At 37.0% G+C, this 27,939-nt stretch overlaps 1 protein-coding gene across 6 annotated transcripts in view; it reads left to right on the forward strand.

The window, feature by feature from the left end:
* The window catches only part of TJP1 (tight junction protein 1), a 78,131-nt gene that overhangs the window by 35,673 nt on the left and 14,519 nt on the right, over positions 1 to 27,939 (forward strand). For 4 of the 6 annotated variants that reach the window (XM_082769273.1, XM_082769275.1, XM_082769272.1 and 1 more), the window contains exons 3-21: positions 2,069 to 2,193; positions 2,388 to 2,490; positions 6,644 to 6,923; positions 7,517 to 7,620; positions 8,387 to 8,555; positions 8,902 to 9,046; positions 15,424 to 15,560; positions 17,988 to 18,093; positions 18,954 to 19,104; positions 19,644 to 19,752; positions 20,105 to 20,324; positions 20,764 to 20,948; positions 21,092 to 21,187; positions 21,613 to 21,695; positions 22,751 to 22,961; positions 23,955 to 24,055; positions 25,176 to 25,529; positions 25,942 to 26,193; positions 26,989 to 27,885. In XM_082769273.1, the coding sequence (XP_082625399.1) occupies positions 2,069 to 2,193; positions 2,388 to 2,490; positions 6,644 to 6,923; positions 7,517 to 7,620; positions 8,387 to 8,555; positions 8,902 to 9,046; positions 15,424 to 15,560; positions 17,988 to 18,093; positions 18,954 to 19,104; positions 19,644 to 19,752; positions 20,105 to 20,324; positions 20,764 to 20,948; positions 21,092 to 21,187; positions 21,613 to 21,695; positions 22,751 to 22,961; positions 23,955 to 24,055; positions 25,176 to 25,529; positions 25,942 to 26,193; positions 26,989 to 27,885 (3,828 nt within the window). The remainder of the gene's footprint in view (positions 1 to 2,068; positions 2,194 to 2,387; positions 2,491 to 6,643; positions 6,924 to 7,516; positions 7,621 to 8,386; positions 8,556 to 8,901; positions 9,047 to 15,423; positions 15,561 to 17,987; positions 18,094 to 18,953; positions 19,105 to 19,643; positions 19,753 to 20,104; positions 20,325 to 20,763; positions 20,949 to 21,091; positions 21,188 to 21,612; positions 21,696 to 22,750; positions 22,962 to 23,954; positions 24,056 to 25,175; positions 25,530 to 25,941; positions 26,194 to 26,988; positions 27,886 to 27,939) is intronic. The other 2 variants (XM_082769277.1, XM_082769276.1) reach the window with 1 other exon arrangement.

The raw sequence follows: 27,939 nt of genomic DNA on the forward strand, positions 1-27,939 counted from the left end.
TCCATCTACTAAATCAAGAGATTTCTAAGAGCTAGGCTGTCTTACAGCTCTGAGGGCAGGTAAGTTTGTCGTGTACCTCTGGGTTGATGGTAGGCAGCAGGATACTACGAGAAGTAGTAGGCAGAAGTTCACTGTAAGCTTCCTTATTTGAGCTTATAGATTTTCAAAAAGATTCAGGGTTTGATTTGAACTTTCAAACTTGGGTTATTTCTTAAGACTTAAATTTCAGTTGTTCAAAAGTCTTTTACAGAGTGGTCTTCCTGAGTACTGCCTGCATATGAGACTGCATCCTTTCAGGGCTTCTTGAAGAGAAGAACTTGATGTTATTTAAATAGGAAACCAGTTGTCTTGTGTGTTTATGATTTAGGAAAAGAGGACATTTAAATGAAGTTGGACCTAAATGTCATCTTTATCTCTCTTTTTCTTGCCCCTTCCCACCCAAGTATAGTGCTAATTGAATTTTCTACAGTAACAGGAGGGTGAAAGATTAAATGGTGGTGTGAGAAAGGGGAGAAGTTTTTTTTTTTTGCATGTTTTCGTAGGCTGTTCTATATGTTGTTCTCTTGGGATGATTTGAAAACAAAAACCCTTCAGTCTGGTCATAAGGGGTCATTCTAATCCTTTAGACTGTCCTCCTGCATGGCACAGGTTTGCACTTCGTAATTCTTGAATCTCAGCCATGATTTCTGGTTGATCTGGCTGGAATGTATTTGAAAAGATGTTCAGTCTTCCTTGAAAGAATTAAAATGAATGTGGAAGAAAGCTGTAAAGTATGTGCCCCCCCCCCGCACACTTTTGAGACCAACCTTATTTTATTCGTACCTGGCCACAGTGTTTGCTAACTGTTGAATTCCCTTTCTAAACAGTGCATCTCCAAATCCTTGTTTTTATATTGTATGGTTCTATTCACTGCTTGTAGGCTCAATCTGGACCATGTTTTTCTGACCTCTCTTCTGGGGGGAAATGGGGAACCTTTTTTTTCTTTTTGAGCAGAAATTATTGCATGTAAATCTGGACATTATACATAGATGGGTTACAGCCAGATGCAGACTGCTGTATTGCTTCCACTGTCATGGTAGGGTTATAAAACTCACTGTCAAAACTGGGTCATGTTTGTTGAAAATTCTGGAGAAGTCAAAAGGGATAAGTTTTCCATTATGGGGTGCATGCTGGTGTGGAATGGACAGGAGAAATTGGCTGAAACCCATTCAGTGACTTGATACTCTGCACAGCACGGAATTTCAAAATAAATTCTTGAGCAGGTTATGGCATTTAAATGGAAATACCATTCTGATAATGTTTGTTTCCTGGGCAATGATGGGAGAGCGAGACAGTTTGCAGATCAATTACATTGAGAGAGTTTTTCTTACTCTCGCTGCTTTCAGGCAGCAATGCAAGCATCACTGTTATATCTTGAAATGCTTAACAGGAATATGATTTCATAGGCACTGACCTTACTGTAGTGGCAGATCACCTTAGAGGGAAAATACTGAAGCAAATTACTTAATGTGCTGAAAAGATTCTGATATATTTAGTGGTACAAGTGATGTTGGTATTTTTCTTAATACAACCGCAGGTACAGTTCCTATTGTGTGCTGTGATCCTGTCAGTTTGAGCTGAGTGAGGTCAAACTGAGGAAGTGCCATAATGTGAAACCTCAAAGAAAGTGTTGCAGGAAGTGGCAAAGCAGCTTTGAATCTGTCTCAACACAGTGGTATGGTGTGTTGGGCTTGCTGAAGATTAAGGTGTTAGTGATGACCACCTGGGGCCCAAGCCATAAAAATGTGGTTGGGATCAATTAATATTCGGTAGTCCAAAACTTTTCTCTGCCTTCTAGAAGTGAATTTTTACTTCAAAAACAAACAAAAAAACCCAACAACAACAACAAAAATCTAACAAAAAAAACTTGTTTCTTTATGGATTGAATGGCATTGCATGGTTTGTTATTCCTTCCTTCTTCCAAAAAGTCCTATTCATTCCATAGGAGATCTGTGTGTTTGACACAGTAACATGAATTGTAACTGTATAAATAACAGAAAACACATTTATTTCTCTTGTTAAATTATAGGCCCCTGGATTTGGGTTTGGTATTGCAATATCTGGAGGAAGAGATAATCCTCATTTTCAGAGTGGTGAGACATCGATAGTTATTTCTGATGTGCTGAAAGGAGGCCCAGCAGAAGGACTGCTACAGTAAGTGCCAAACTACACCCGCATTCTAACTTGGGGCACGCATCTTTGTCAGAGGTAGCTTAACCTCTCAATTGTTTTGCTCTTAAGATATCTATAAGTGTTTGTATAGTAGGTTTATAATGTATGTAATTTTTTTCAGGTATGCTCTGTCCCCAGTATTTTTCACTGCATGTTGTAATTTTTTTTCTTTTCAGAGAAAATGACCGTGTTGCAATGGTTAATGGCGTTTCAATGGATAATGTTGAGCATGCATTTGCTGTTCAGCAACTGAGGAAAAGTGGGAAGAATGCCAAAATTGTAAGTGAATGTTTTGACCTAAGTGTCCTTAAGTTCAGAAGCTATAGACCAAGAGTGAAATAGTACACAGTCTGCTATGAAATACATGCATGATGCAAGGTACTTAAGTAATACCTACCAAAATAGCTGAGTGGAGTGGTGTTTCAGGTTTAAGTGGTGATTTGGCCCGTGGGTGACCCAAAATAATATTATAATATAAATGATCATATTTGGGTAGCATGGCAATAGACTTCTTTTCTTTACGGTAAAGTTATTCTCAGGCTGCCAAATATTCAATTTTCAGCTTTGCTTAATCTTTCTCTGCTTTCTTGAGTGCCCTTTTATCAGGTTTTTCCCTGGCTACTGTATGCTGAAGGTCTTTACCTCCTATTCAGACAAACATAGTTCTTATACTAAGCAAACAGTGTGCCAAAGTAAAGTATAATTACCTTAATTCCTGTAATTTTGTAGGCTTATTCAAAGTGCCAGGCTGGCTTTTGAACTTTGCTAAACAGAACAGATCATCACTAGATGGTAGCAATCTGTCTTTCCATAGAAGTTTTGAGAGTAGTTTTTATGTTACAGAAATAGTAGAATACAAAAATCACAATGCTTAACTTCTGAATTTAGCAAAACAGGGTTTTAGGGCTTGTAGAAAAGCTTTTGTGATGATGGATTTCAAGTGCTCTTGTATGCTTCAATAGTGTTGCAAAAATTGTGCCGTGTTTTGCATTTGTAGGTTTAGCAATTATTTAAACCTTAGACAAAAGACTGTGTGGTGAGCTGTGCAGGGCTTCTGGTACCTAAATGTTTTCTGTGATGTTCAGCTGGTGTCTACTTTGGTGGTAGAAATAGTTTTTCTTTTTTTTTTTTTCATTTATGCAATTTATAATAGAACTTCTTGTATATTTGCTAGGTGTTACAGAATTAAACTTTCTAGACAGAGTCAGGTTTTATTTTGGAAATGGCCATCTACATTAGTGCAAACTGACTTGGAACTTTCATCAGGAATGTTTTCCTCTCCCTGTGGCTTATGTAAACATGGCTTTGGAAGGTTGGCAGGCTTCAAAGTTACGGAGAGTTGCTGTCAATAGCACACTGAGAATACAATAGTTATTTAAAAAACAAGTTTTTAGCAGTACCAGTGACTGGTTTGTGGGTTTTAGCAAAGAGAGAGGGGATTCAAATACGCAACTCCGTGAAAACAGAATATTGTGCTGTGCTGCAAAGGCTGTAGTTCTTACAGTTTTGTCCTCTTTGTGCAGAAGGAAAACGACTAATATGCTTCAGCAGAAGGCTAAAACTACCCTGTTTTAAAAAAGTGCGATGGGTTCTGGTAATCTGTATTGATGAGGTTCCTCTATTTTTTGTATAGAAGTTCATAACAAGAAGGCAGGAGTTCAGATCCTTCACAAGTACATCTATTTTCTTTTGAGCCTTTGAATTAGTTTGGCCTCTGACATTTGGTAACAACATTAGAATTACACAACATGGAATCTGTTACATGTGAACAAGGCAAATTCTGTAAATCAGTCTTGAGATTTTATTCTGGACTTGTTATGCAGTTCCAAAATTACTCTCCAAGAAAAGAAATCTGGTGCTACGATTTTTTTTTCCATTTTTTGTCTCCTAAAAGACAGTATATGGGCTGGGGATTCTATTGTTTATTTAGACCAGAATATGTCTGCATAATCCTGGATACAGAACAATGAAATATCTTACTTGGAACTCATTGGTAATCATCTTCCATTGTGGGATTCTGTTACTTTTTTGTTAGGCAGCAACAGGTTCTCAAGAGATCTTGTTAGAGAGAGTGTACCTAGGCTTATCCCTTTGTAGTGATAATCTCGCCTGACGTGTTTGTTTTTCCCCTTCGATGATAATTAAGTAGACTTAATTAGTAATCACGGAATGGTCTAGGTTGGAAGAGACCTCAAGATCATCGAGTCCAATGTATGTCTGTAGATTTCATCTGTATATGTAGAATCATAAAATATTCCAAGTTGCAAGGAACCCACAAGGATCATCGAGTTGAATGCTGGACTCCACACAGGACCACCAAAAAATCCCAGCATGTGTATGAGAGTGCTGTCCAAATGCTTCTTGAACTCCAGCAGGCTCAGTGCTGTGACCACGGCCTTGGGGAGCCTGTTCAGTGCCTGAACGTCCCCACAGTGAAGAACCTTTTCCTGACTCCCAACCTGAAACTCCCTTTACCCAACTCTGTTCTGTTGATTGATTCTCTACACATCAACTGTCTTGTGGCTATAACTAGGCATTTTGTAACCAGCAGACCTCACATTCACAGGATAGTTGAAATCTATACTTTATAGATGCAGAAGGAGAAGTCTGGAAAATGTCTTTTTTTTTTTTTTTTAACTGTTACATGTATTTGTTAAAGGCTAGCTACACATCCCACGCTTTGTGGGATGTCATGACTATCACTTTGAATCTTTTAGTCTTGTATAACTTTCCCCTTGTGTAAAGGATTCCCGTTGTCATGAGCTTACAGTGATCAGACTTGGGATGAGTGAGAATTTAGGTTTTCCACCAGTCCCAAGGGGTTGGCAGTCCAGGAACTGAATATTTCTTCCCAGATGTATCCTAATATAGCTTGCAAGAGTAAGTTTATTTTAATAAACAAGAATGCGTTTACAAAGTTCCTGATGACATACTAGGAGTGTTTTTTCTACCTCATATTAGTTTAAACACAGCTAGCTACTTTAGGATAAATGGATACCTGTGTGTCTAAGTGGAGGGTTTATGTGGAGATGGGTGGAAGCTAGAAGCGATAAAGGCTTTCAGGCTCCTGAGGAACAAACTTGCATCATGTATTTAATTGCTGTTGTGAAAGAGAAACTAACTTAGTTTTGGCATTAATTTTCATGTTGGCTTATGAATTTGTTCCACAGCTACTGATTATCACTTGAGGAAAGTCATGGCCCATCTTTATTGCTGAAAGGTTTTCTCTTTTTAAAACAAAAGATCAACAATAAAACCCATTAAAAAAAAAAAAAAACCACAAAAACACATTAAAAACAAAAGAAACAAAATGACAACAGCAACAAAAAAGCACACCTTGATGTTAAGACTCAATTTATACACAGTCAATATTAAAATTACTTCATTGTTTCTGAATTACACAGTTGATCGTGGCTAGCTTGCATTTTGTAAGCAACTTGCATTCTACAGTTGCAGAATAAAGAAGAATGATTCTTTTATGTTTTGATCCTGGAGAAATTACTGCACTACTTTAGGAAAAAAGCTGCAAAGTACAAAATTCATCTGAATTTCTCTTATCTTATAAAACTGTATTTTGATGTGGAGTGCAGTGTGGTGATTTTGCAATGTAAGGGTAGGATTATAAAGTTTATATTTAGTCACTTCCGTTTGAATGAATGCATCAAGTCAAACACCATTGGGTTTAATGTTTGTATAATATAACAAATGGAAAAATAGGATTTTCCTGAAATGTATTTCTCTCCCCCCACCCTCATTTTTTTCCTTTTTTTGGGGGGGTGTGTGTGTAAAAATAAAAAGTTTGAGTTGGCATTTTTATTGTACTGATTAAAAGACTGAACAGAGGAGTGTCTTTGGGTTAAGGACAAAGCTGATGGGGGGGAAAAAAGGGCATGAGTACAAAAACTTTAAACCCAAGGTTTTAGGGTTTAAAAAGTCATTTAGGAAAATGACTTAATGCAGAGCTGCATGCTTCTGCTTACTCACTGTACTACTGATACCCACACCTGCAGTTGCCTGAGGTACAGGACACAGGGAGCTCGGAGTGCAGGCTGTAGCCTAACCACAGCTGCGAGTCCCTTAGTCTTGTGTCCTGTCCTGTCCCATGCCGCCCACGCCCCAACTTCTGTAATGAGCTCTGCAGGTAGTTTATTGTTCTCTGTAGGACTTGATTCCTTTAAGTACCTTGCACCATTCACGGAGCGTTTTTGCGCTTGCAGAATTTTGGCTTGTATGTGTACATGTATATGGCTACATATATACAGGTACATATGTGTATGTACATGTGACTTGTGTATGTACTTGTGACATACATATGATATACGATGTGATATAAAACCCATTAGTATGCACTTAAATGTGGTAATGTAGAATTAGGAGGCGCAAGAGACATGCTTCAATGCAGCCAGGGGCTGATACCGATGTTTGGTTGTAGACTATCCGAAGGATGAAGAAAATTCAGATTCCAGTAGCTCGACAGGAACCTGAACCAGTGTCTGAAAATGATGACGATAGCTATGATGAAGAGATACGTGATCCAAGAAGCAGCCGTGGTGGTCCCAGTTCCAACAGAAGGCACGAGAAGAGCTGGGTAAGAGACCGAAGCGCAAGCAGAGAGAGAAGCTTATCACCGAGATCTGACAGAAGATCAGTTACTTCCAGTCAGCCTGCAAAACCTACCAAAGTAACACTGGTGAAATCAAGGAAGAATGAAGGTAACTTCTCCAGAATTCTCTTGTTAAGACCTTTGCTGTTTTTTTTTTTTTTTTTAAAGGCCAAATGCATCAGTCAGTGCGGTGGTAAGGGCTTCATGGACTTGATGAACAGTGCTGTTACAGTTTGCTTGCCAGTTTTACAAGTAGCTAGCTGAAAACTTGAAAACAGCTGTTGTGTTTCTAGTGATATTTTTCATATTCCAAAATATGTGCTTAGTAAAGGGTAAAGTATTACATAGTATAAACAAATCGTAATTGTGCATCTGACTTCTGTTAGTGACTTTGTACATTCTATGTATTTTAGCTGAGTCTTCCGTGTCCTCCTAGTTTGAAAGAGGAAAAACTGTATGTAGCATATAAATTGAACTATTAAGCAACATCTATTATTATAGGCAGAGTCAAAAGAAGAATTGATATAATGGTAAATATATAGAGAAATTCTACATAGTCCTTCATGTGCCAGGTTCACTCTTCTGTTGCTGTTCATAGTTCAAATCTTCTGTAAAGCAGTATTGCAAATCTTCAGATACATCTTCCTTTTCTTTACTGTAACTTAATCAGTATTCTTTTCTTTTTTCTTTAATTATATGAAGAGTATGGTCTACGGTTGGCAAGCCACATATTTGTGAAAGAAATATCACAGGATAGCCTTGCAGCAAGAGATGGCAATATTCAAGAAGGAGATGTTGTACTGAAGGTATGGTAAATTGAACACACCACCACAAAGAGATATTTAATTAATGTAATTGTTCATAGAATCAACCGTCACTTCATAGCATAATTATTGTTAGTAGATGATGTGTAACGATGAAGTTACTTTGAGGATCAATAAATCTAAGTATAAATCCTCTTGTATAAGAGAAATTATAAAGCGATTTTTTGTCTTAAGTATTTTTCCACAAGTCTTACTTGAACAATTAGTGCTTATGTAACCAAAGAAACCTTTTGTAAATGTATAATTAAAAATAAATAATTGTTTGGGATGGTTCAAGGCTTTGTACCTAGGTGCTTGGTTATACAGTATAATGTTGTGGACTGATGCTGTTGAGCAATGCTAAAACTTGCTTTCAGATGAATGTGATTTTTGTAATAATACATACAGCCAGTGTTTTGTATCTCAAAATTTGTTAATAAGGTTTTGCCACAAATGCTGGTACAGAAAAATGTGCCATTCTTACTCTACTGTGATGCTAGTTGTAAAAAGCATAACTTTTTTTTTTTTTAAAAAAAGAGCTTCATATTAGTGGTAGATGTTTTATCTTTGAAATTTGAAAATAATTTTCTGTGTTATGTTCTTACAGTTTGGATGAGATGTAGTTTTCCATTGTATAGCATTCAATGTAAACTATGGCATTTTGGAGAAATCTCTAAGTATTTCTAAATATCATCACACAGAAAAACACCATCCTTACTGGAGACTCAGTGTTTTTCAGTAAGTTTCTGTGCTTTTCTTACTGTTCCAGATAAATGGCACAGTGACAGAAAATATGTCCTTAGCAGATGCAAAAACACTAATAGAAAGGTCCAAAGGCAAGTTGAAGATGGTTGTTCAGCGAGATGAACGAGCCACGCTGTTGAACGTCCCTGATCTTTCTGACAGTATTCATTCTGCTAATGCTTCAGAAAGAGACGGTGAGTATAAACATTATTTCCAAAGGCAGAGAATCCCTTGTGTTTTGACAATGTGAAATACTTAAGTGGGATGAGAGGAGGGTGGGGAGGATGACAGAGTAGGATTGTCATGTGAGTAAATTCTTTTGAATGTGTTTGAAATCTGTACCTTAAATGTGGAGAAAAAGATAGAGTTCCTTTTCTTGCAGTTGTTTTTGCAGGAGTATTATTTAGTTGTTTTTGAAATAATAAACATAGATTTTAGCATCTTCATAAAAATCTTTGCAAAAGCTTATTTCCATTTAAGCAGGTCATGCCACCATTTTAATTACAATCATTTCATGAAAAAACAACTTTTATTTAACAGACATTTCAGAAATTCAGTCGCTGGCATCAGATCATTCCAACCGATCACATGACAGGCCCCGCCGCAGTCGTTCACGATCTCCTGACCAGAGGTCAGAGCCTTCAGACCATTCCAGACATTCTCCACAGCAGCCCAGCAACGGCAGGTGATGGCAGCATTGTATTATTTTTAAATCAACTATTTAAAGTGAGATTTAAGTTTGTAGGAGTGCTTGGATTTATACAGTGACAAATGTGATGCAGAATTATGGTAGTAGTGACATGGATTTCTTTTTCTCAAGAGATGCAGCTGATCATGATCCAAATGCCCTGAGAATTCAGGGGAAATAGATCCTTGTGTTTACCTTCTTTTTAAAAAAAAAAAAAAAAAAGTGATTTTGTTCTTACAACATGGTTATATGTGTGGCCATGCAAGTCTAATATTAATAGATGTTACTGAGGCATATGCAGTTAGATCTTGATTCATGTAGAAATTAACTATAACAATCTTACTTGAGTTAACTAGTAGCACAGTCCTATTGATTGTCCAACCTGGGTAAAATTGGAAATCTGAGTTGTTTAGGTATAAGCTTTTTATTTTACTTACTACATTTATTTAAAAATTACTTTCTTTCAAAATGCATTTAACTCCTGCAAAATAAGGTGTGTTGCTCAGCAGATGTAGTTTTAGTAATGTACTTCTTAAAATTTGAGTTGATACTGAGACATTGATGTGATAACTAGGAAGTAGGTAAGTCTAATTTTAAATGACTCATTTCTGAATTCATGTTTTGTATGGTTTAGAATATTCTGCCATGTGGAAACGTAGTCTTTGAAAAACAAATATGTCCTTTTTTGCATTTGGGCAATTTGATTTTGGAAGTGGACACTAGATAGCAACAGAATTCAAAAAGTGTCTTGATTTTAAATCGAACAAATCTTTCAATAGTAAGAGAACTTCATCTTGAGCACATATAGATGACGGAGCAAAAACCACTAGAACTGATCTGTTGCAAATCTCAAATTCACAGCCTGTATTTGAAGACTTGAAAATGCTACCAAAAATTCTGAAAACCAAATTGCAGCCAGCTGTTCCATAAAACAACGACACCTAATTACTGTTTATTTGTAATCTTTTGTGTGCCCAAGGGGGAAAACAGCACATATACCTTGCCTTCTGCATGGATATAACCTTAAAGTAGGAGACACCTTGAAAAGCTTGATAGTGAAGGTGATGACGCCCTGTCAGATGTGAAGCCTGTGTTCCTTAACATGCGTTTAAAATGCAGTGCGAAAATGGATGCAGAAAAATCCATCAAAACTGAAACTGACTTATCCTGCTCTTAGTGCTTTCCTGTCCTATTACAGTGGCTTAGGTAGATGGTCACTTCCTCCCTACAGACTGTGCTGTCAGAAGAATTAAATCCTTCCTGAAAAGGAACTTTGAAGTTATCTGAACTCGGAATGCATCTGTTATCTGCTTTATGAACAGGAGCTACCCTGGCATGGACTGCCTTCCTGTCGGACATGGCCCTTTCGAGATCAGAAAATCTGTTGGGCCATGAGCCACGTAAAGAACCCGTGAAATGCAGCTTCTTTTTGTAGGAATTTGTGCAAGTTCAGATTTGCTGCAAAAGTAGATTGTTTGCAACATTGCTTCATTGCTTAAAATATAATGGAAAACTTTGGGGAAGAGAGCTTGAGAATAAGCTGAGGAAGAAAAGTTATCAAACCTAACTTAAGGAGGACATGAAAAATTATTGAAGATAGTAACTTATTTAGATATCTATGCTCTGTTACACTTAAGTGTATGTTGATGAGGATAAATTCATAGGAATCTTCTCAGTCTTCTCATACAAGCTGAACTGCAGACTGACATTTTCAGTGACCAGTAGAGTACACATCTAAACAGTACATTTGCCAATATATTTGTTTCAGGTTTTGTGTTTCGGTGTCTGGTAGGGTCTTGAATGTTGTCAGTTTTTCAGTATTTCATACTGGTAGGTACACTGGTGTGCCTGCAGTTTTCCTGTGTATAGAAGTTCCGTAACAATGGCTACTTGAACATCCTGTCCAAGCATTAGGCAGCATTTGTAGTTTCCTTTAGTCTAGGGGAAGCTCAGTGATGTCTCTTTTGAACAGTCTTTCTAAAACTCAGATTCTAGGACATGTTCCAATTGTACTTTTGTAATCTTCCGTAAGCAGAAAACATAAATTACCCATTGTCAAGTCCTAAAAAGAAACCAGAGATCCATAAGGACCCAGTAGATTCTTATGTAAAGGAAATGGATAGCATGTGAACTCATTCAAAACTCAGCTCTTTACTGATGTTCTTTTAGTCAGTCTGTATGCAGACTTACATTAAATCATCCGTCAAAATCAGGATGGACTCTTAATGGGTATAATAACTTTTTCTAGTCTCAACAGGGATGTGAAGATTTCTCTGCCCATGGATGAGAAGCTAGCTTTAGATTTGTATCTGAGGTAGCTTTGGATTGAGGTAGCTCACTTGTTAGTTGTTCCTCTATGTTGAAGGGACTTAATCTGCAAATGTTTGTAGCTATAGAGACTTAGAGAATTTTAGCCACCTGATACCAAGTTGGGTACTACATAAAATCTATAGTATAAATATCTCCTGGCTTTCAAAAGGAAGTCTGAGCTTATGTCTTAACAGTGAACTACAGTTTTGGAAGATAAGTGCAACTTGAAAGATATTATTAAGAAAACTGTTTAGTTAGAGGAAAATGTATCTTAAGGATAGAATTTCACAGAACTCAAGGTAACTTTTAACAGTACAGTGTATTAAGAACTGTACTTAAAAAGCCGGAGTCGGGGGTGTCTGTGCATACTAAGCTGGAGGATGTACCTTAAGGCAAGTATCATACATATTCTGTCTTACCTAAGTGGTCTTACTGTTGGAAGTAAGATGGTTGAACTTTTGGTGTGACGTCCTGAAAAGTGGTATTTACAGCCAGGTGCTGCCAAGCCTGCCGAATAGCATCTCCCTGCTGCCCTCCACCAGCTGAAAGAAGTCCCGCTAAGGGACCTGTCATTGCTGTGCTGCCTTCCTCACCTGGGTACTAGAATAGCAAAAATGCTTCCTGATCTGATTGATGCTTCAGCCTCAGCAAGAAAGACGTGGCAGCTTAAAGAAATACCTGTAGATATTGTCATTATTGCGAGAAGGATGAGGCTGACTTCCATAATACAGCTGTCAACTTTTATGTTGTGCAAGAAGTTTGTTACATTTTTGTTTAAAAAAAAAAAGTGGAAAAACTGGACTTTAGGACAAAAATCAACCCTATTTTAAATATACTTAGCAATGTGCCTCTCCTGTTTCTTACTGTCTTCTCATGAATACACTGTTTGAGACATGCTAAAACCAGACACTTGGACAAAACCTGCAGTCATTTTTCCAAGATTTTTCTGTGCAAGCAAACATTCTTACTGTGTGTTGCAAACAGTCTTCTTTTGTTTTGAAGCAGTAACCAAAATTGATTACACTAATTTGTAGCTGTGACTGCATTTTGTGACTGAAGGTTATTTAAAAATATTGCTGTTAGACATGCTTTTAAAAAAAAAAAAAATAATTAAAAGGGGATGGGGGTGTAGCGTAGAGGGGGCCATGGCACAGCACAGATGTTCAGCAGTACTGTTAGAACACATAAACATTTAACAACACCTTACACTCATGGGAAGCACAGCTGTTGGTTTTGGACAAGTTTCCATCACGTAGAAACAGTGACAGCATCCCCCGTATCATTCCCCTGTATCATCTTGCAAACCGATGCAGTACTTACTGGACAACTTAAGGAAAGCAAAGAGAAATTCAACTCCTGTGCTGTTCGGACTTTTCCATTTTGATTTATCACAGCTGTCTTTCTACCACCTTTTTCCCACTTAAACTTTGATCTTACACTGAGCAGAGCTGACCTTTTGCAAGCACTTGAATTGGTAGACTGTATTTGCCAGTAGCAGATGAGATGTAACACAGTCTGAGAGCATCGTGCTTCTAGTACGTGAATGAGCTCAGGTATTGACCTGACTATCTGGTGCTGTACTCTGTCTGTATTGGAGTTACTGTTCTTGAGAGCTTTTCTTCCATATTTATGGTATTTTATATGCAATTACAAAAGCTGAATAAAATTAAAGTGTTATTGGACTATGTGGACATGAAATATAAAATGAACTATGCCTTCCTATAGTAACTCCAGTATTTTTTTTGTCTTATTTTTATATTACTGTTTTGGAATCCTTCTATTAAATGTTAGGAGATGCTGAAAAACAGTTAAAGAGCGCCCATAGGGAAACTTAACTGTAATATCTCATTCACAAACATTGATTACTCAGAAATCTTTGGGAGAGATGAGGGGAATTAGTTGTAGCTTATTACTATTGGACTTCTTGTTTATACATGTAAGACACTTAGGCATTTAAACAAATAAATGTTAGTGTCTGTTTTCAATAAGCCAGGAACTCTTCTCAGAGGCATGAGGAATTCAGTCTTACCTTAATCTCACACTGAAAATAAAACACTGCTTTTAGCTTACACATTTAATTTTATGTGCAAATGAATGCATGCTGGAAATCTGAAAAAGAGTACCAAAATCTTTTACAGGTGAAGTTAGGGAACAGAAAATAAAAAACAAACAAACAACAACTTATTTTTGTTTCGTTTTGCCTAGGTCTAATATTCTAACCAAAAGGGGTTACCATCAGTTTTCTTTATTGTAGAAGTGCCAAAAGGGTTTATCTGAAAAATAATAATAAAAACAATAATGAAGAGGTTATTGAATATTAGGCCACTCTCCTTGTGTTTACAAACTCTTTATAAGGAGCTGGTTCTTTACAGTGTAAAGATGTCTTTTGTCTTCCCAGATTAATGTGGGATTGCAGGTTTTTTTTTTTTCTTTTTAGCTGCCTTTTAAAACAAAAGGGAAGAAGTAGTGGAAGGTCTTAATATATCTTAATATATCTTAATATATCTATCTTCTTGGTGAATAGCCAAGATTGGTTTCTGTGATGTTTCAGACTCCATGTTTGTACATGAAAGCACATTGTGCTTGTATTTAGATCTTTACTTCTGCTCTTTTCTTTCAAGCAAGGTTTCGATGGCTAGGTTTGCTTTTTTTCCTCAAGTCATATTTAACTGTTAAAGTACTGGTTCTGCTTAAATAGTCCGGAGTCCTTGTAATGGACTTTTTTGGATACATTTGTACTTCGTGGAGGCTGATACTCATCACTGCCCAGTAGCACCATCTAGCTGTTAGTATTGATAGACTTTACTCTCCAACACCTTCCCCATCTCTCCTTGATGAGAGAGAAATTTGTATCTACTGCCCTGAGGTATCGGTGTCTTCATAAAATATACCTCTTCTTTCCACTTCCTGACAATCAAGTATAATATTAGCTAACCAGTTGTGGTTTGCTTGTCTTATTCCTCTCAGATGTTTCTTATAGCCTTGCTTATTAGTGAACTTTCACAAACTTGATAGATATTTTGAGAGTCTCATGACTTCATGTGTGTGTAGAGAATACATGTTTGGGCTGTTCCCTTTGGCTTGCTGATTTAACTTTTGTTTTTCCAGCTGCTTTTTGATGTTCTGTTCTAACCGAATCAAATTATTTCTCTTTCAACAGGTAGTGTAACTGCTAACATTTCAACATACAGCATATATTCTGTTCAGTTCTCTTATGGTACAGCTGGTAGCAAAGTAACCTCTATATAATAAAAATACTTGATCTGATGAGTTAAATGAATAAGAAATGAGTTCTTAGAGCTTTAGACATTCCCTTCGTGTAAAGAATAAGAGACTTTTCTCATTTGTCAAATATTCCTTCTGGTTATGTGTTATGCTTTAAGCATATGTGGAAATGCGTAAGAGACCAGTTGTCTTCTTTCTAAAACAAGGATGGCTGAGAAGCATTTCTCTTCGGCTTTCAGGTGCAATAGATATGTAGTAGCTGTGGGTTGAGGGCCTCATCTTCTCTGAAGGATGAGAAGTCAGAGGTGTGTTTGTGTTCTACCTTTCATCTGTGCAAAGCTGTACCAAGAGCCTCACAGGCAGGCACTTGTGTTCTAGGACAGCTGCCACACAAAGGACCAGAGAGTAGTGTGATCATAGCAAAGCCTCAAGTCTGAAAATCTGTGACCTCTACAGGGAGGGGTGAAGGATCATAACTGCTCTTCTCTCCTTCTTTCTTTTGTTTCTCGTTTTATTGTGGGATTTACAGGCCACATGTACGACATACTTGCTTGAAGCAGGGTGCAGTGAAGACAGCACTCCATTTTACGATGTCCTTCCTCTTTTGAAATAGCTCTATCTAGAGAGCAATTGTCGTAAAGTTAGGGACAAAATGCTTAAGTTTTCGACTGGTAAAAATATCAACACTGTAATAACCTAGGAGAGCGATATGTAATCAATTATTCCTTATCTGCCAAATACGAACTTCTGAGTGAGAAAGATTTGTTCTTTAGTCTTAGAAGCTTTAGGTTGTAGAAATAATTCTACATGCAGAGTGTAATCTTTTTTTTCTAATATAGTCTTCGAAGCCGAGAAGATGAAAGAACAACTAAACCAGGAGCCATCTCTACGCCTGTGAAGAATGCAGATGATATTTCTAAAACTATGGAAGAGGTGGCAGGCGAAAGAACTGAAAAGCAAACACCACCACTTCCAGGTAAAAATGTGAAACATAATTATGCATATTGCTGAGAATAAATGATCAGTGGAGACTGCATCCCACTGCATAGTTGTGGAATGATTTCTGAAATCTTAGAAGTTCTATCTATCTTTATTGCTGAATACGGATGGTCTTCGTAATCATAAGCCTATTTATATTTCAGGGTTTCTGTCCTGAAAATCTAAGCCGATGCATCTGCCCATTATACAGTGGTCAAACTTCACTGGTTAGAGCTTTGACTGTGTGTGTTAGGTATAAAGAGTTTTTTGTCCTCTTCTTTAGAGCAAGGCTATAATAGATCTCTTCTGAGAGTCAAGCTGTAGGCTGGATCTTACAAGTTACTGGTAGCAGAGTAAATTTAAATGAAGATTTAGTTAAGCCATTTTAGAATGACCATTCTCAAATGAAACTTGCACTCTGAAATATGTTTTCACTGTGGCACTTAATAACGACAGTCATGGGCCAAGAGTTATTTTTAAAAGTGCAGTACAACTAACAGAAACAACAAAATCCCATTCCTTTTTTGACAGTGGAGGAGTAAACTCAATGACAGTGGGTAAAAGCCAGTTAGTGTTAAAAAGAAAAACCATACCATGATATGGTGATTGGACATTGTTCTGAGCACAAAGACTTGGAAGGTTGTTTTTTTGTTTTGTTTTTTTTTTTCCTATGGTTTACAGAATGGGGCCATTCATTGAAACTGTAAGTGGAGAAAGATGAGCTGTGTAGACAGTTTAGAAGGAGCTGCTCTGGAAAGGCTGTATAGAATGAGAAAAAGCACATTCAAGCTTGAAAGCATTTGAAGACTTAAGGGATGAGCAATGAGACTGCTGCATGTAGTATTCGGAATTGAAGTAGTTATGATGTTGATAGGCTCTGAAAGGCCTTGAAAATGAGAACAGTAGGTTTCCTAATGCAGCAGCCATTATGAAAAAAATTGCCATAGGAAGTTAACCTCCTGTAAGAATGTTATGCAAAGATGCAAGTGAAGTAAGTCTTAATTTGCCAAGGTAGGAAAAGGTTATGATTGGATTCAAAAGATAAATTCTGTATTTCGATAATGTATTGAAAATTAATAATTGGCATGATACAAAACCAGACAGGATAGGAGCCTCTGAAGATGTTTTTCAATCCAATGTAATATACAAATAATTGGTTGGAGGCACTGGCACACAATTAGTAAGTACTCTGGTGGTTTGTTGTTGTGTAGTAGGCATAAAGAAGTGCTCTGTTCCTGAGTGAGTGGGAATAAGCACGTGGAGAAAAATCATGTATGAGAGGAGATGTCTTTAAAAAAAAAAAAAAAAAAGTCATAGGCCAGTACATCAAGATAATATTTAAATTTGCAGATGAAATTAACTTGTTATAATACATGGTGTGAAATAAAATGGTGTAATAAAGCACATAATCCTTTAATAGTCTCCAAGAAAGCTCTAGGGAAATTAGGAGGCTCTTTCAAAGACTGTAATGAAAATGTTAGAAAAGTAGTTGGCAGATTCTGTGACTGTTTTTTGGACTAAAGGCAAGAAGTCTGTCATGGTTGGTTGAGTCAAGAAGGGTAGAAGGAGAACATTTTTTTTTAGAGGCATCATCAAAGTCTTGGGTTAGGAACAGGTAATTAAAAACTTAAAGGTAAAGTGCTATGCTATGGTATGCTATATGGTAAAGGCCAAAATCACATTAGAAAGAGCATATTACCAAATTGTCTGAAGTTTCCTATTTCAAACTGGTCTATTGGTAGTTAGAGTAAGCAGAAAGGAACATTGACTTAGTCTGAAGCCAGTGTAAATTGAAATGAGCTTCTTTAAAGTGTGTTGAGATAATGCTTTAAATGTAAATTCTTGTAACAAGAGCAACCGTATACCCATAATAGACACTAAGGGTGTTCACCACTGGGGGAAAGACTGCAGTGGCAGTTTGCTCCCAGTGACTGGAGCAGAGTCATAGTAAGTACTTACCTTTAAGGAGAGCCAATAAAAAGTGCAGTCTGCCAGCCTGAAGGTGTGGAGCAGTAGTCCTAGTGTTTATGGTGTTTTGGCTTAAAAAATCCAAGTAACTTTATAAGGGAGGAAAGTTTTATGTTAGGCATATGCAGGTAGGAAAGAGCAGGGTTGAAAGTGGTCTTGAGAGCGCATAAATTCTCTTAGTTCTTGCAGTTTTATGATACTTCAAATATTCCAAGTGTAAAGAAAATTTGTGGATTTTTACTGAAGCAGTAATTAGGCCAGTAATTGCCCCATTTTGCATGGCAGGGAAAGAGTGTCCTTGTTGTTTTAAGTTTCCAATATTTAATTTTTTATTATGAAGTGGATTGGTGGTTAGACTTAAAACTACTGAAGATGTGATCAAGCTCTTAATTAAGTTAGGCTTTATTTTCTCATCTTTAAATGACTAAATGGATGTTTGTCTTCTATATTTTAATAGAACCAAAGCCAGTGTATGCACAAGGAGGTCAGCCAGATGTGGATTTACCAGTCAGTCCGTCTGATGGTCCTTTACCTAATTCAACCCATGAAGATGGAATGCTCCGGTAATGTAACTATAAATTCTTTTTGAATCTGATTACCTGGTCTTGTGCAAATCAAGCTTTCTCCCAAGGTAACGAGTAACATAAGTTAGGAATAATTCATAACATAAATGGTCTAATGGGAAGTCATCACATTGTCCTGAAGCTTTTGTTCAAAAAGGAGTAGGATGAAAAATTTAGGTTTATTCCTGAGCCTTGTTAGCACTCACATTGTGTAATAAAACAATTTTAAGTTTGTTAATTTCGTGCAGGAATGAGCAGTTAGAGTTGTCAACTGTGCAAAGTGTTTGCATCGTTTCTCCCTGGGCCCATCCCTCCCGCCTTATCCCCATGTCTGGAGAGAGGAGAGATACTCTAGTAGATACTCTAGTAAATTCTTTTCTTTTTAAATAACTGGAGAGCAATTAATAAAGAATACTACAGAAATGTGCTAAGTCTTGATGTGCCAGTGACTCTACTCCAGCTGGATCTACTTTATGATCATTTGTGTACATGAGAGTAGATTCTAGTTTAGGTAGTCTCAAACGTTCGTCTTGCTCTCTAAAGAGCAAAAACAGATCTTTGTGCCAGTATGCTTCTTTCAAAGGAGGAACGTTTTGGGAAAAGTGTCGAAATACCTCACCTGAAGCACTATCAGCATAAGACCAAACCTCACTAAACAATTAAATACTGTGAGTTTTGTTACTTTCAAGTGCTGCTAGTGAGTCTGTTGTATAATGCTGCAATTGATAACCAGTTAACGGTATGCATAGCTTAATATCCTCTAATTGAAGTAACAGGCAAACTATTTGCATGTCTTCATTCTCAGTTTACCAGAATATCTTATAGTATACCTCTAACTGGAATGTATTCTAAATCTCTAGGCCAAGCATGAAACTGGTAAAATTCAGAAAAGGAGATAGTGTGGGCTTGCGACTAGCTGGTGGCAATGATGTTGGCATATTTGTAGCTGGTGTTCTGGAAGACAGCCCTGCAGCGAAAGAAGGACTAGAGGAAGGAGACCAGATTCTCAGGGTATGTCAAAAATAATAACATTTATAAATAAATATTCTGTTAACACTGAAGTAGGTTTTTGTTCTGTAACGTCAAATAGATTGCCTCTGCAGTTCATACAGTATTTTTGTTCATACTTATTAGATGAGCTAGCAATAAAATCTACTGTTATTGTACTGTTGCTAGGAAGGTTTATGTTTTATATCTAGTTTCTTAGACTAAATTCAGTTCAAAGAAAATTCGTTTAACTACTCTTTCACTAGATTCTCACACAGGGTTCTGTATATTATAGTTGATGTTACTGATGTTTCCAGATGCTCCATAACATTGATCTAAAGTAGTCAAAATGAGTAGCTACCTATATTCCAGTTATACATTTTCCAATAAGCAAGGAGTATTATTTAGAGGTACAAGAGGCTTCTTGAGATGCATGCACTTGTTGTGTGTACATTAAACTGAATAAACAACCATTGCAATACATTTATGCAAATTTCTAGTTCTATATTTACATGCCTACTATAACGTTTGTGAAATCAAACTGATTACTTCATTGATGCTAGGTAAACAACGTAGACTTCACAAATATCATCAGAGAGGAAGCTGTCCTTTTTTTGCTTGATCTCCCTAAAGGCGAAGAAGTAACCATTTTGGCACAGAAGAAAAAAGATGGTAAGTACTTGTATATCAGAAAAATGTAGTAGGCTGCTTGGAACTAGATGAAAAATGCAGCTAACATTGAGTAGTTAGAGGCTAGGGAGAGACAAAAAAATTATTTCACAAAAGCATTGGTGTTAAATGTTTGGAGGAACTGGATAGTCTGTTATAGTTATACTGTTAAAAATGAGTACTTAAAAACTTCTTCCATAGTAAGATTCCTTCCTTCCAAGGAACTGAATTATGCTTATACTAGCAAATTTCTGACAGCAAAAGCTGACTTGAAACCATTAGTTTGCTATTAATAGTTATGCTGTAGGAAACCACTGGAATTTGTTTAACACTATTTTTGTTTTTATTTTCTAAGTTTATCGTCGCATTGTGGAATCTGATGTAGGGGATTCTTTCTATATCAGAACTCATTTTGAATATGAAAAAGAATCTCCTTATGGACTAAGTTTCAACAAAGGTGAAGTGTTCCGGGTGGTGGACACTCTGTACAATGGCAAACTGGGTTCATGGCTGGCAATTCGAATTGGAAAGAATCATAAGGAAGTTGAAAGAGGTATCATACCTAATAAAAACAGGTACGATCTTAATGTATTGGTGTTGCTGTTTGAAAACTAAAATTTTAAATTTTGCATCTGTGTAACTTGCATTGCCTGCAGGACACTAGTCTATACAACTTGTTCAGTTTTAGGAGAAAGTCACTGTTAAAACAATTAGAAGTTAACTATCTGTTCTGTGTGCTTGATTTTCACTTTGGCATGCCCCCCCAAAAACAAACAAACAAACAAAAAACTCCTAGCTTGAAACTTCCTTTTCAATACTGGAGACAAAGGTTGATAAAGCTTTTAAAAATGTGACATCAGCCTGAGTAATTCTAGCTTATACTTTCTAATACCAGAAATGAAGAAAACTTCATTTAGCAGGTGGTAGTGTTTTTGTAAGCATAAGCTTGCTAGATAAGTGTTATTTCAGAAGCTCTCTTTTTTGGTAACTCATTGGGATTTGTTGTCATCTTAGAGCTGAGCAGCTAGCTAGTGTACAGTACACGCTTCCAAAGACAGCAGGAGGAGATCGAGCGGATTTCTGGAGGTTCCGAGGTTTGCGTAGCTCAAAAAGAAATCTCCGAAAAAGCAGAGAAGATCTTTCTGCTCAACCTGTTCAGACAAAGTTTCCTGCCTATGAGAGAGTTGTTCTTCGGGAAGGTATGGCTTTAGTCTTAGATACTTCTGTTGCAGGCTAACAGGATTGTGGAGTTTGCTTTGTATTAATCCATGTAATTCAGAGTATCTTGCATTTGTTGTAAGCAATCAACTTAACTTGTTTTCTCCTTTACCTTGTATTCTAGCTGGGTTTCTCAGACCAGTGACCATTTTTGGTCCAATAGCTGATGTTGCACGGGAGAAACTAGCTAGAGAAGAACCAGATATTTTTCAAATTGCAAGTAAGTGTGAGATCGAGTTTTTATGCAGCTATGAAATTGCCAATGTTCTTTTGCTACTTTGTTCCTACACTATTACTTCAGTTACTACTGTGTTTAATGAAATGTTAACAATATTAAGTAACAGATAAAATGTAAGCTTTTTCACTGGTTAATTGATGATAATTCTCTGTAGGCAGAAGTAACATTAGTTCCATTCATAGCCTTCCAAAATTTAAATTGAATTCAGTATTTTATATCTAAGTACTTTTGCAAAGGTATAGTGATTTTTGTGGCCAAATTAGTGGATAGCTTTCTCCTATGTTTTGAAGAGGAGCATCTTCAGCCTGAATTGATAATGAGTGATGAAATAGTTTGCTTTATCTTGTGTGTGAATGTAGAGTGTGCTGTAAACTTACAACCCATTTTTAATGTGTCCTCTCTACCAGAAAGTGAACCAAGAGACGCTGGTACAGACCAACGTAGTTCTGGCATTATTCGTCTTCACACTATAAAACAGATAATTGATAGAGTAAGTCATCTATTGTCACTGTACTTCTAACACAGGAGGAAAAAACGGTATCAATAAGTAAGCTGATGCTTAAAATGTTTAGGTATAACTAGTAAGTGTTTTTTCCTTAAAAATAACTCTCATCTTTCTATTGGTTACTTTAAAAAAAAAAAAAAAAAAAAAAAAAACCTTCCCCATAATAACTGCAGTCTGGAAGTACTTTCAGGCTTTATTCTAGGGATTGTTGTTCCCTCTTTACTATGTCTGTTTTAAGATCTGTTTGTGCTTGCGGCCACAGTGTGACATTGCATCTAGAAACTGGTACTTTATTTATGGAGCAGTTTGTTGCTGTTGTCCCCCTATCTCCAGTTTACAAACTAATAATTTTGACTTCTGTGCAAGAACTATGGAAAAGGATCTTTCAATCCTTTTATCCTCCTTAATTATTCTTCTTAAAATCCTGAGAACTTCTGATATGAGTTTATAATATGAGGCTGTGCTCCTCACCTATTCATTTCTGACTTAAAAACAAACTGCAAACTGTTCTGATGCCCAAGTAGAAAAAGCTAAAAGGTGTTTTAGCAGCAAACTGGGGGGTACTATGTGCTGTGTATCTGAGATGATTCTTGCAGTGGATGAAAACTGTCCTCATTCTTGCATTCAGAGAGGATTTTTTTGGAAGGAAAAGTGGAGCTGTGTAATGAGTCCAAAACATGTTTGACTATTCCCTTTTATCCTGTTACTAGAAGATTAACTGTTTTTTAGTTTAGTGCCTTTTTGTAGTATCAGAGGGCCGTTTTTTTTTTTTATATAATTTTTAATAGAGAGGTAAATATTGAAAAGCTTATTGTTATGCAGTTAGTTCTACATTTAAAACATGTATGCCCTTGTAGCATAGTGTTTGAGTTGAACTGGTGTCTGTTACTCAAACAGAAAAGGACTTAAATCGATACTTTGAAATGATGAATTCTGCAAAGCTAATGAAAAGCAAGTTGTTAGAATACGTTTAAAATAAAAAATGAGTTTTCTTAGTATATAAGTGCTTCACTTTGTCTCTGCCTTGTTTATCATAACAGGACAAACATGCTTTATTAGATGTCACTCCTAATGCAGTGGACCGTCTGAATTACGCGCAGTGGTATCCTATTGTAGTGTTCCTGAACCCTGATTCTAAGCAGGGTGTGAAGACCATGAGAATGAGGCTGTGCCCAGAATCACGAAAAAGTGCCAGAAAGCTTTATGAAAGAGCTCACAAACTACGCAAAAATAACCACCACCTCTTTACAAGTAAGTAATTCAAGAAAAATACTGATTAATGCATCATAACTGAGGAAGGGAGAGGATAAGAGTCATTTTTTTCCAGACTTGAATAGTACTTTTCCTGTTTGAGAAGCTGCTATAACTTAATTGCTACCTACTCTTGTTGGTTCTGAATATTTCTTCTTGTAGTTAAGCCACTCCACCTTTGAAAATTACAATAGAAAATGATCGATCAACTTACCAAAGCACTGCCACCACAATTACTAGTGGGCACTAGTTGTGCTAGATGCATTTCATTTCTGGTATTTCTTTGTTTTCCCTCTGTGCTTCCTTCTTTTTCCTCCATGTGCTTTTCCTCTTGTTCCTTTTCTTTTAGAGGAGGACACAGAAGCATATCTTAGCCTGTTTTACATTGGTGCATTCCGGGCTTTCTTTTCCTTCCTTGGCAATCTCTCTTGCTCTTAGTGTGACCAAATACCTACTGGTTGCTTGCCTTATTTTTTGACCCCAGTTCATGCAGACTTGCTTATGGCCCCGAGGTTGGAAGGGGTGATGCTGACAGAATAAATGCCCTCCTGCAAATATAGTCCAGCATTTGTTGAATTGTTCAGGTTCCCCTCATTCAATTTCTGGTAGTTCATTAGTGTGTGAATTGTTAGTGCACCCGATTGCACAAATGAAAAGAGATCTGAAACATCAAAATCATGTTTCAAAAATATTTGGTTGCTTTGCAAGGTCAGTTATAAACAAAGATCTTAATAAATAGGAGAATAATGTAATTTTCTTCTCCGACTAAACTGAAGCCTCACTTTATTCTAAATTACTGTTAACTCAGTCTTTGAGTCTTTGCAGTGTGAAAAAATGTCCCAAGCTACTTTAGCCCTTAGGATTGCTTTGAATACCAACATTTACATTGCTACTTAAATCTCACAGTTGATAGTGATTTTTAATACTGGTAGTACAGTTTCTTTTCAAAACTCTACAAAAATCAAATGTCAAACTAACTTGCTCTACTTCTAGCTACTATTAACTTGAATTCAATGAATGAAGGATGGTATGGAGCTCTGAAGGAAGCAATTCAGCAACAACAGAACCAACTGGTATGGGTTTCAGAAGGCAAGGTAAGAAATAATAGTACTGTCATTTTGGGGGAGGAATGACAAAGCTATCAGTTTCGTAGTCTTTTTGTTCTGTTGCTGGTATTGGAGATATGGGCATCTATCTGTGGAATTAAATTTTTCCTTTTTTCCTCATGATTTTAATAATTATTTGAAGATCTAAAATAGTTCCATGGCTGTGTAATCAGTTAAAAACTGGTTTGTCGTCTTATTAGTGAAGTTTTGTTAATGAGGGCTATAATCCTTGTGCATGTAGTGGAGTAGTAAAACATTTGGCTGTTGATGCTTTACTGAAGGATATATTATTGCTTTGAAACTTTTGTGGGGATAGGATGTTTTTTCATGTAAATTTCAGGGTATTCTGCTACATCAGTACTACGTGCTGGGATTGTCCATTGATGAATTGGTGGTTTTTAATATAAAGCAAGCACCATCTTTGTGTTCTTTCTCTTAATCTTGAGAACACACATATAAAATCAGAAAGTTAGAATTCTGTTTCCCATTCAAAGTCCAGTTGCCTTTTCAAGCTATTATGCATGTTAGATCCATTCTCTTGAGGAACTAATATCAAAAGGAATGCCAGTTTCAAGTAAGAAAATAATGAGTCTGTTACTGTTACAATGTTCTTAATATTTGAACTATTTTTCTGCAAACAGAACTAGTTCTGCCTTCTTGTATCTACCTCCAAGTTAGTGATTCCAGCACGACAACTCTTCATAGTTTTTTTTGTCTTTGTCAAACACTGATTTCCATGGATACTAGGTGCTATCCCCTCCCTTGAATTGATAGGCTTCTGACCCTTTAGTAAACTGATTTGAAGAACTAGACTGCAGAAAAGGCTTTTACATGTAAGGTTAACATTTCCAGTGATTGAACCCTGTTTTTTTCCTCCCCTGTGATATTCAGAATTGTTGAAATCTAACCTGCTGCTGGATTTTGAGTATTACTAACATTTTATAATACCTGACTTTATGTTGTGGATCAGAACAAGATAGGTGTATTCCATTTGTTTATTTCTTAATTTTTCACCAAAAAAATCTCTTAGCCTTTTATCTTGCAATTTAAAGCTTAATGTGAAACGCATTTCAATAAACATGTGCTCTGTAATTTTGTTGTGATGCAGGCAGATGGTGCTACAAGTGATGACCTTGATTTACACGATGACCGCCTTTCTTACCTCTCAGCTCCTGGTAGTGAATATTCCATGTACAGTACAGACAGTAGACATACATCTGACTATGAAGACACAGATACAGAAGGTGGTGCTTATACAGACCAAGAACTGGATGAAACTCTGAATGATGAGGTCGGGACTCCTCCTGAATCTGCTATTACGCGTTCTTCTGAACCTGTTAGAGAGGATTCTTCTGGAATGCATCATGAAAGTCAAAATTACCCTAGTTATGCATCTCAAGCTCAGCCTCAGCCAAATCTCAGAATAGATTCTTCAGGATTTAAAACAACTGCTTCTCAACCGGTAAGAAAGTGATTTTATATGCTGACCACTGTACATTTACTTCAAGTAGTTTTCTTGTTCAAGCAAACTTGCTATCTTTATAGTCTCCTTACCAGTGTTAACTGCATACAAGAATCTGTCAACAACAGTGTGTTGCAATGAATTGGACAATCATCTTGCACTACGTGTGTTAGTGATTCCCTTTGACAGGAAGGGGAATCAAGTACCATTCTACTTTGTTTTAATGTTTTGCTTTTTTAATGTTCAGCATAATGAATGCCTGGAAGTGGTAGTGCATGATACTTTCAGTACACTTCATTCTACATGTAGCTGAGTTGATCAAAGCATCAAGTTAAATTACTTTCATATAAATCAAAAAAGTCATACAGTGATTCGATAGCAGTATATTTAAAATATTTTAAACACTTCACAGAAAGCAGAAGCCTCACCTGCAGTCCCTTACCTTTCCCCGTCGCCTGAATCAAACCCTGCAACCTCATCAACTTCTGCAGTAAATGCTAATGTAAACCTAACTAATGTCAGACTGGAGGAGCCTACTGCTGCTCCTTACAACTCTTACCAACCACAAGCGGGCCCCTTAAGAACATCAAGTACTGAGGGAGCTCATGTAGTGCTAAGCGATCAAGAACCATCATCCTTATCGCCGCATATAGATCCAGCAAAGGTACCTGTGCCACATTGTTGCGCTGATTTCCTGCTATACATCAAGCTAGCACATGATTTTTTTTCTGTTTTGCCATTATTTAGAGAGTTCCTTCTTTTTTTTTTTTTTTAACTCTAGGAGATTATGCAGGTTACAAAACAGTGCATCTAAATTTCTAAGCATCATCTAATGTTTTGTGTGCATGGCTTCAAACTATACACTTTCCACTTCTCAAAAGATGACCTTTTAAATTAGGGATGCATTCTGTATTTTGATTTTATTTCACATGCAACTGTTTCAGCTTGTCAATGCTCTGCTTTTTGTTAATGAGGACTTGATGAAAAATTTCCCTAAAATAATAGTACTTTTTGAAATACTCGATCATGAGACAAACCTGTTATATTAGGTGACTTTAAATACCTCTACAGCAATGCTTGAATTAACTTTAACACATAAATCAGTTTACTTCTTGAATATCCCTGTCCTGACCTCCCCTATGCAAAAAAGAGGGGGGGAATGACAAAAGAGCAAAATGCAACAACAAAACACAGATATGTGAGAGATTATTCTCTTTTGGCTTCCCATTTTAGTCTACACATATGCTTTTCCTCAAGGATAGGGCTGGAAAGGATCTCTTGAATCAAAGCTTCCTGTGATTGCTGACAACTGCATCAAATTGTTCAACTTCTAAGCAAAATTAAAGCCAATATTTAAAATGAGTTTTAAAATAATCGGTTTAAAATTTCACGCTTTCAATAAAGTTTGGCTCCGTTTACTCTTATTTTTAAATGAAAAATTTGTTTCTCTACTTAACAGGTATACCGAAAGGATCCATATATTAACGAAGAAGCATCCAGACAAAGCTATGTCTTAAAACAGCCAGCAATTAGTCACCCAGTACAGAGACAGGAAAGAGACCCAAATCTGATGTATGAATCCCAGACTCAGTATGCAGAAAAACAGCCAAGTAGGGAGTACGAACAGTCATATAGGTATGATTCTACAAACTATGTAGATCAGTTTTCTCGTGGTTATGACCCTCGACTACATTATGATGATCGCGTGCCTCCCTATGAGGAGCACTGGGCATATTATGATGAAAAACAGCCCTACAATCAACCAAGAACAGCTTACGATAACCAGCCTCCTAGGGATCTTGATTCTAGACAAAACACAGAAGAGAGCACAGAACGCGGTTATTACCCAGCACAACCCCGTTTTGAGGAACCCCCTCAGATGACGTATGATGGCAGACCTCGCTACGAGCATGCACCCAAAAACTTCAGCTTACCGCAGGTGCGATACGAAGATCAACATACTGTTGGATATGACACGCATGGTAGATATAAACAAGAAGCCCAGCCATACCAGTCAGCCATATCTCGATCTCCTGAACCGAAGCAGTACTTTGATCCACATGTGAGGGGCTATGAACAAGGTCCTCCTCAAGCTTATAATGCCAAGGCAGGACAATTTGAGCCTTCTCATAGCACTTCAGGTGTTCCTCTTCCTCCTCCCCCTTCATCGCAAACCAAACCAGAAGTTTTGCCTTCTAACAGTAAACCACTGCCTACACCGCCATCTCTAGCGGAGGAGGAGGAAGATCCAGCCATGAAACCACAGTCTGTGCGAAGTAGGGTTAAGATATTTGAAAGAAGAAGATCACCATCTCTAGAAAAAATGAAGGACCCCAGTGATACATCAGCTGTCAAGGTAAGTTATATATGTTTTGGCATGTGTTTATTTTCTAATTCCTGCTTTTTACTA

The sequence above is a fragment of the Aythya marila genome (assembly GCF_965140915.1).
Source record: "Aythya marila genome assembly, chromosome: 11".
NCBI classification, from domain to species: domain Eukaryota; kingdom Metazoa; phylum Chordata; class Aves; order Anseriformes; family Anatidae; genus Aythya; species Aythya marila.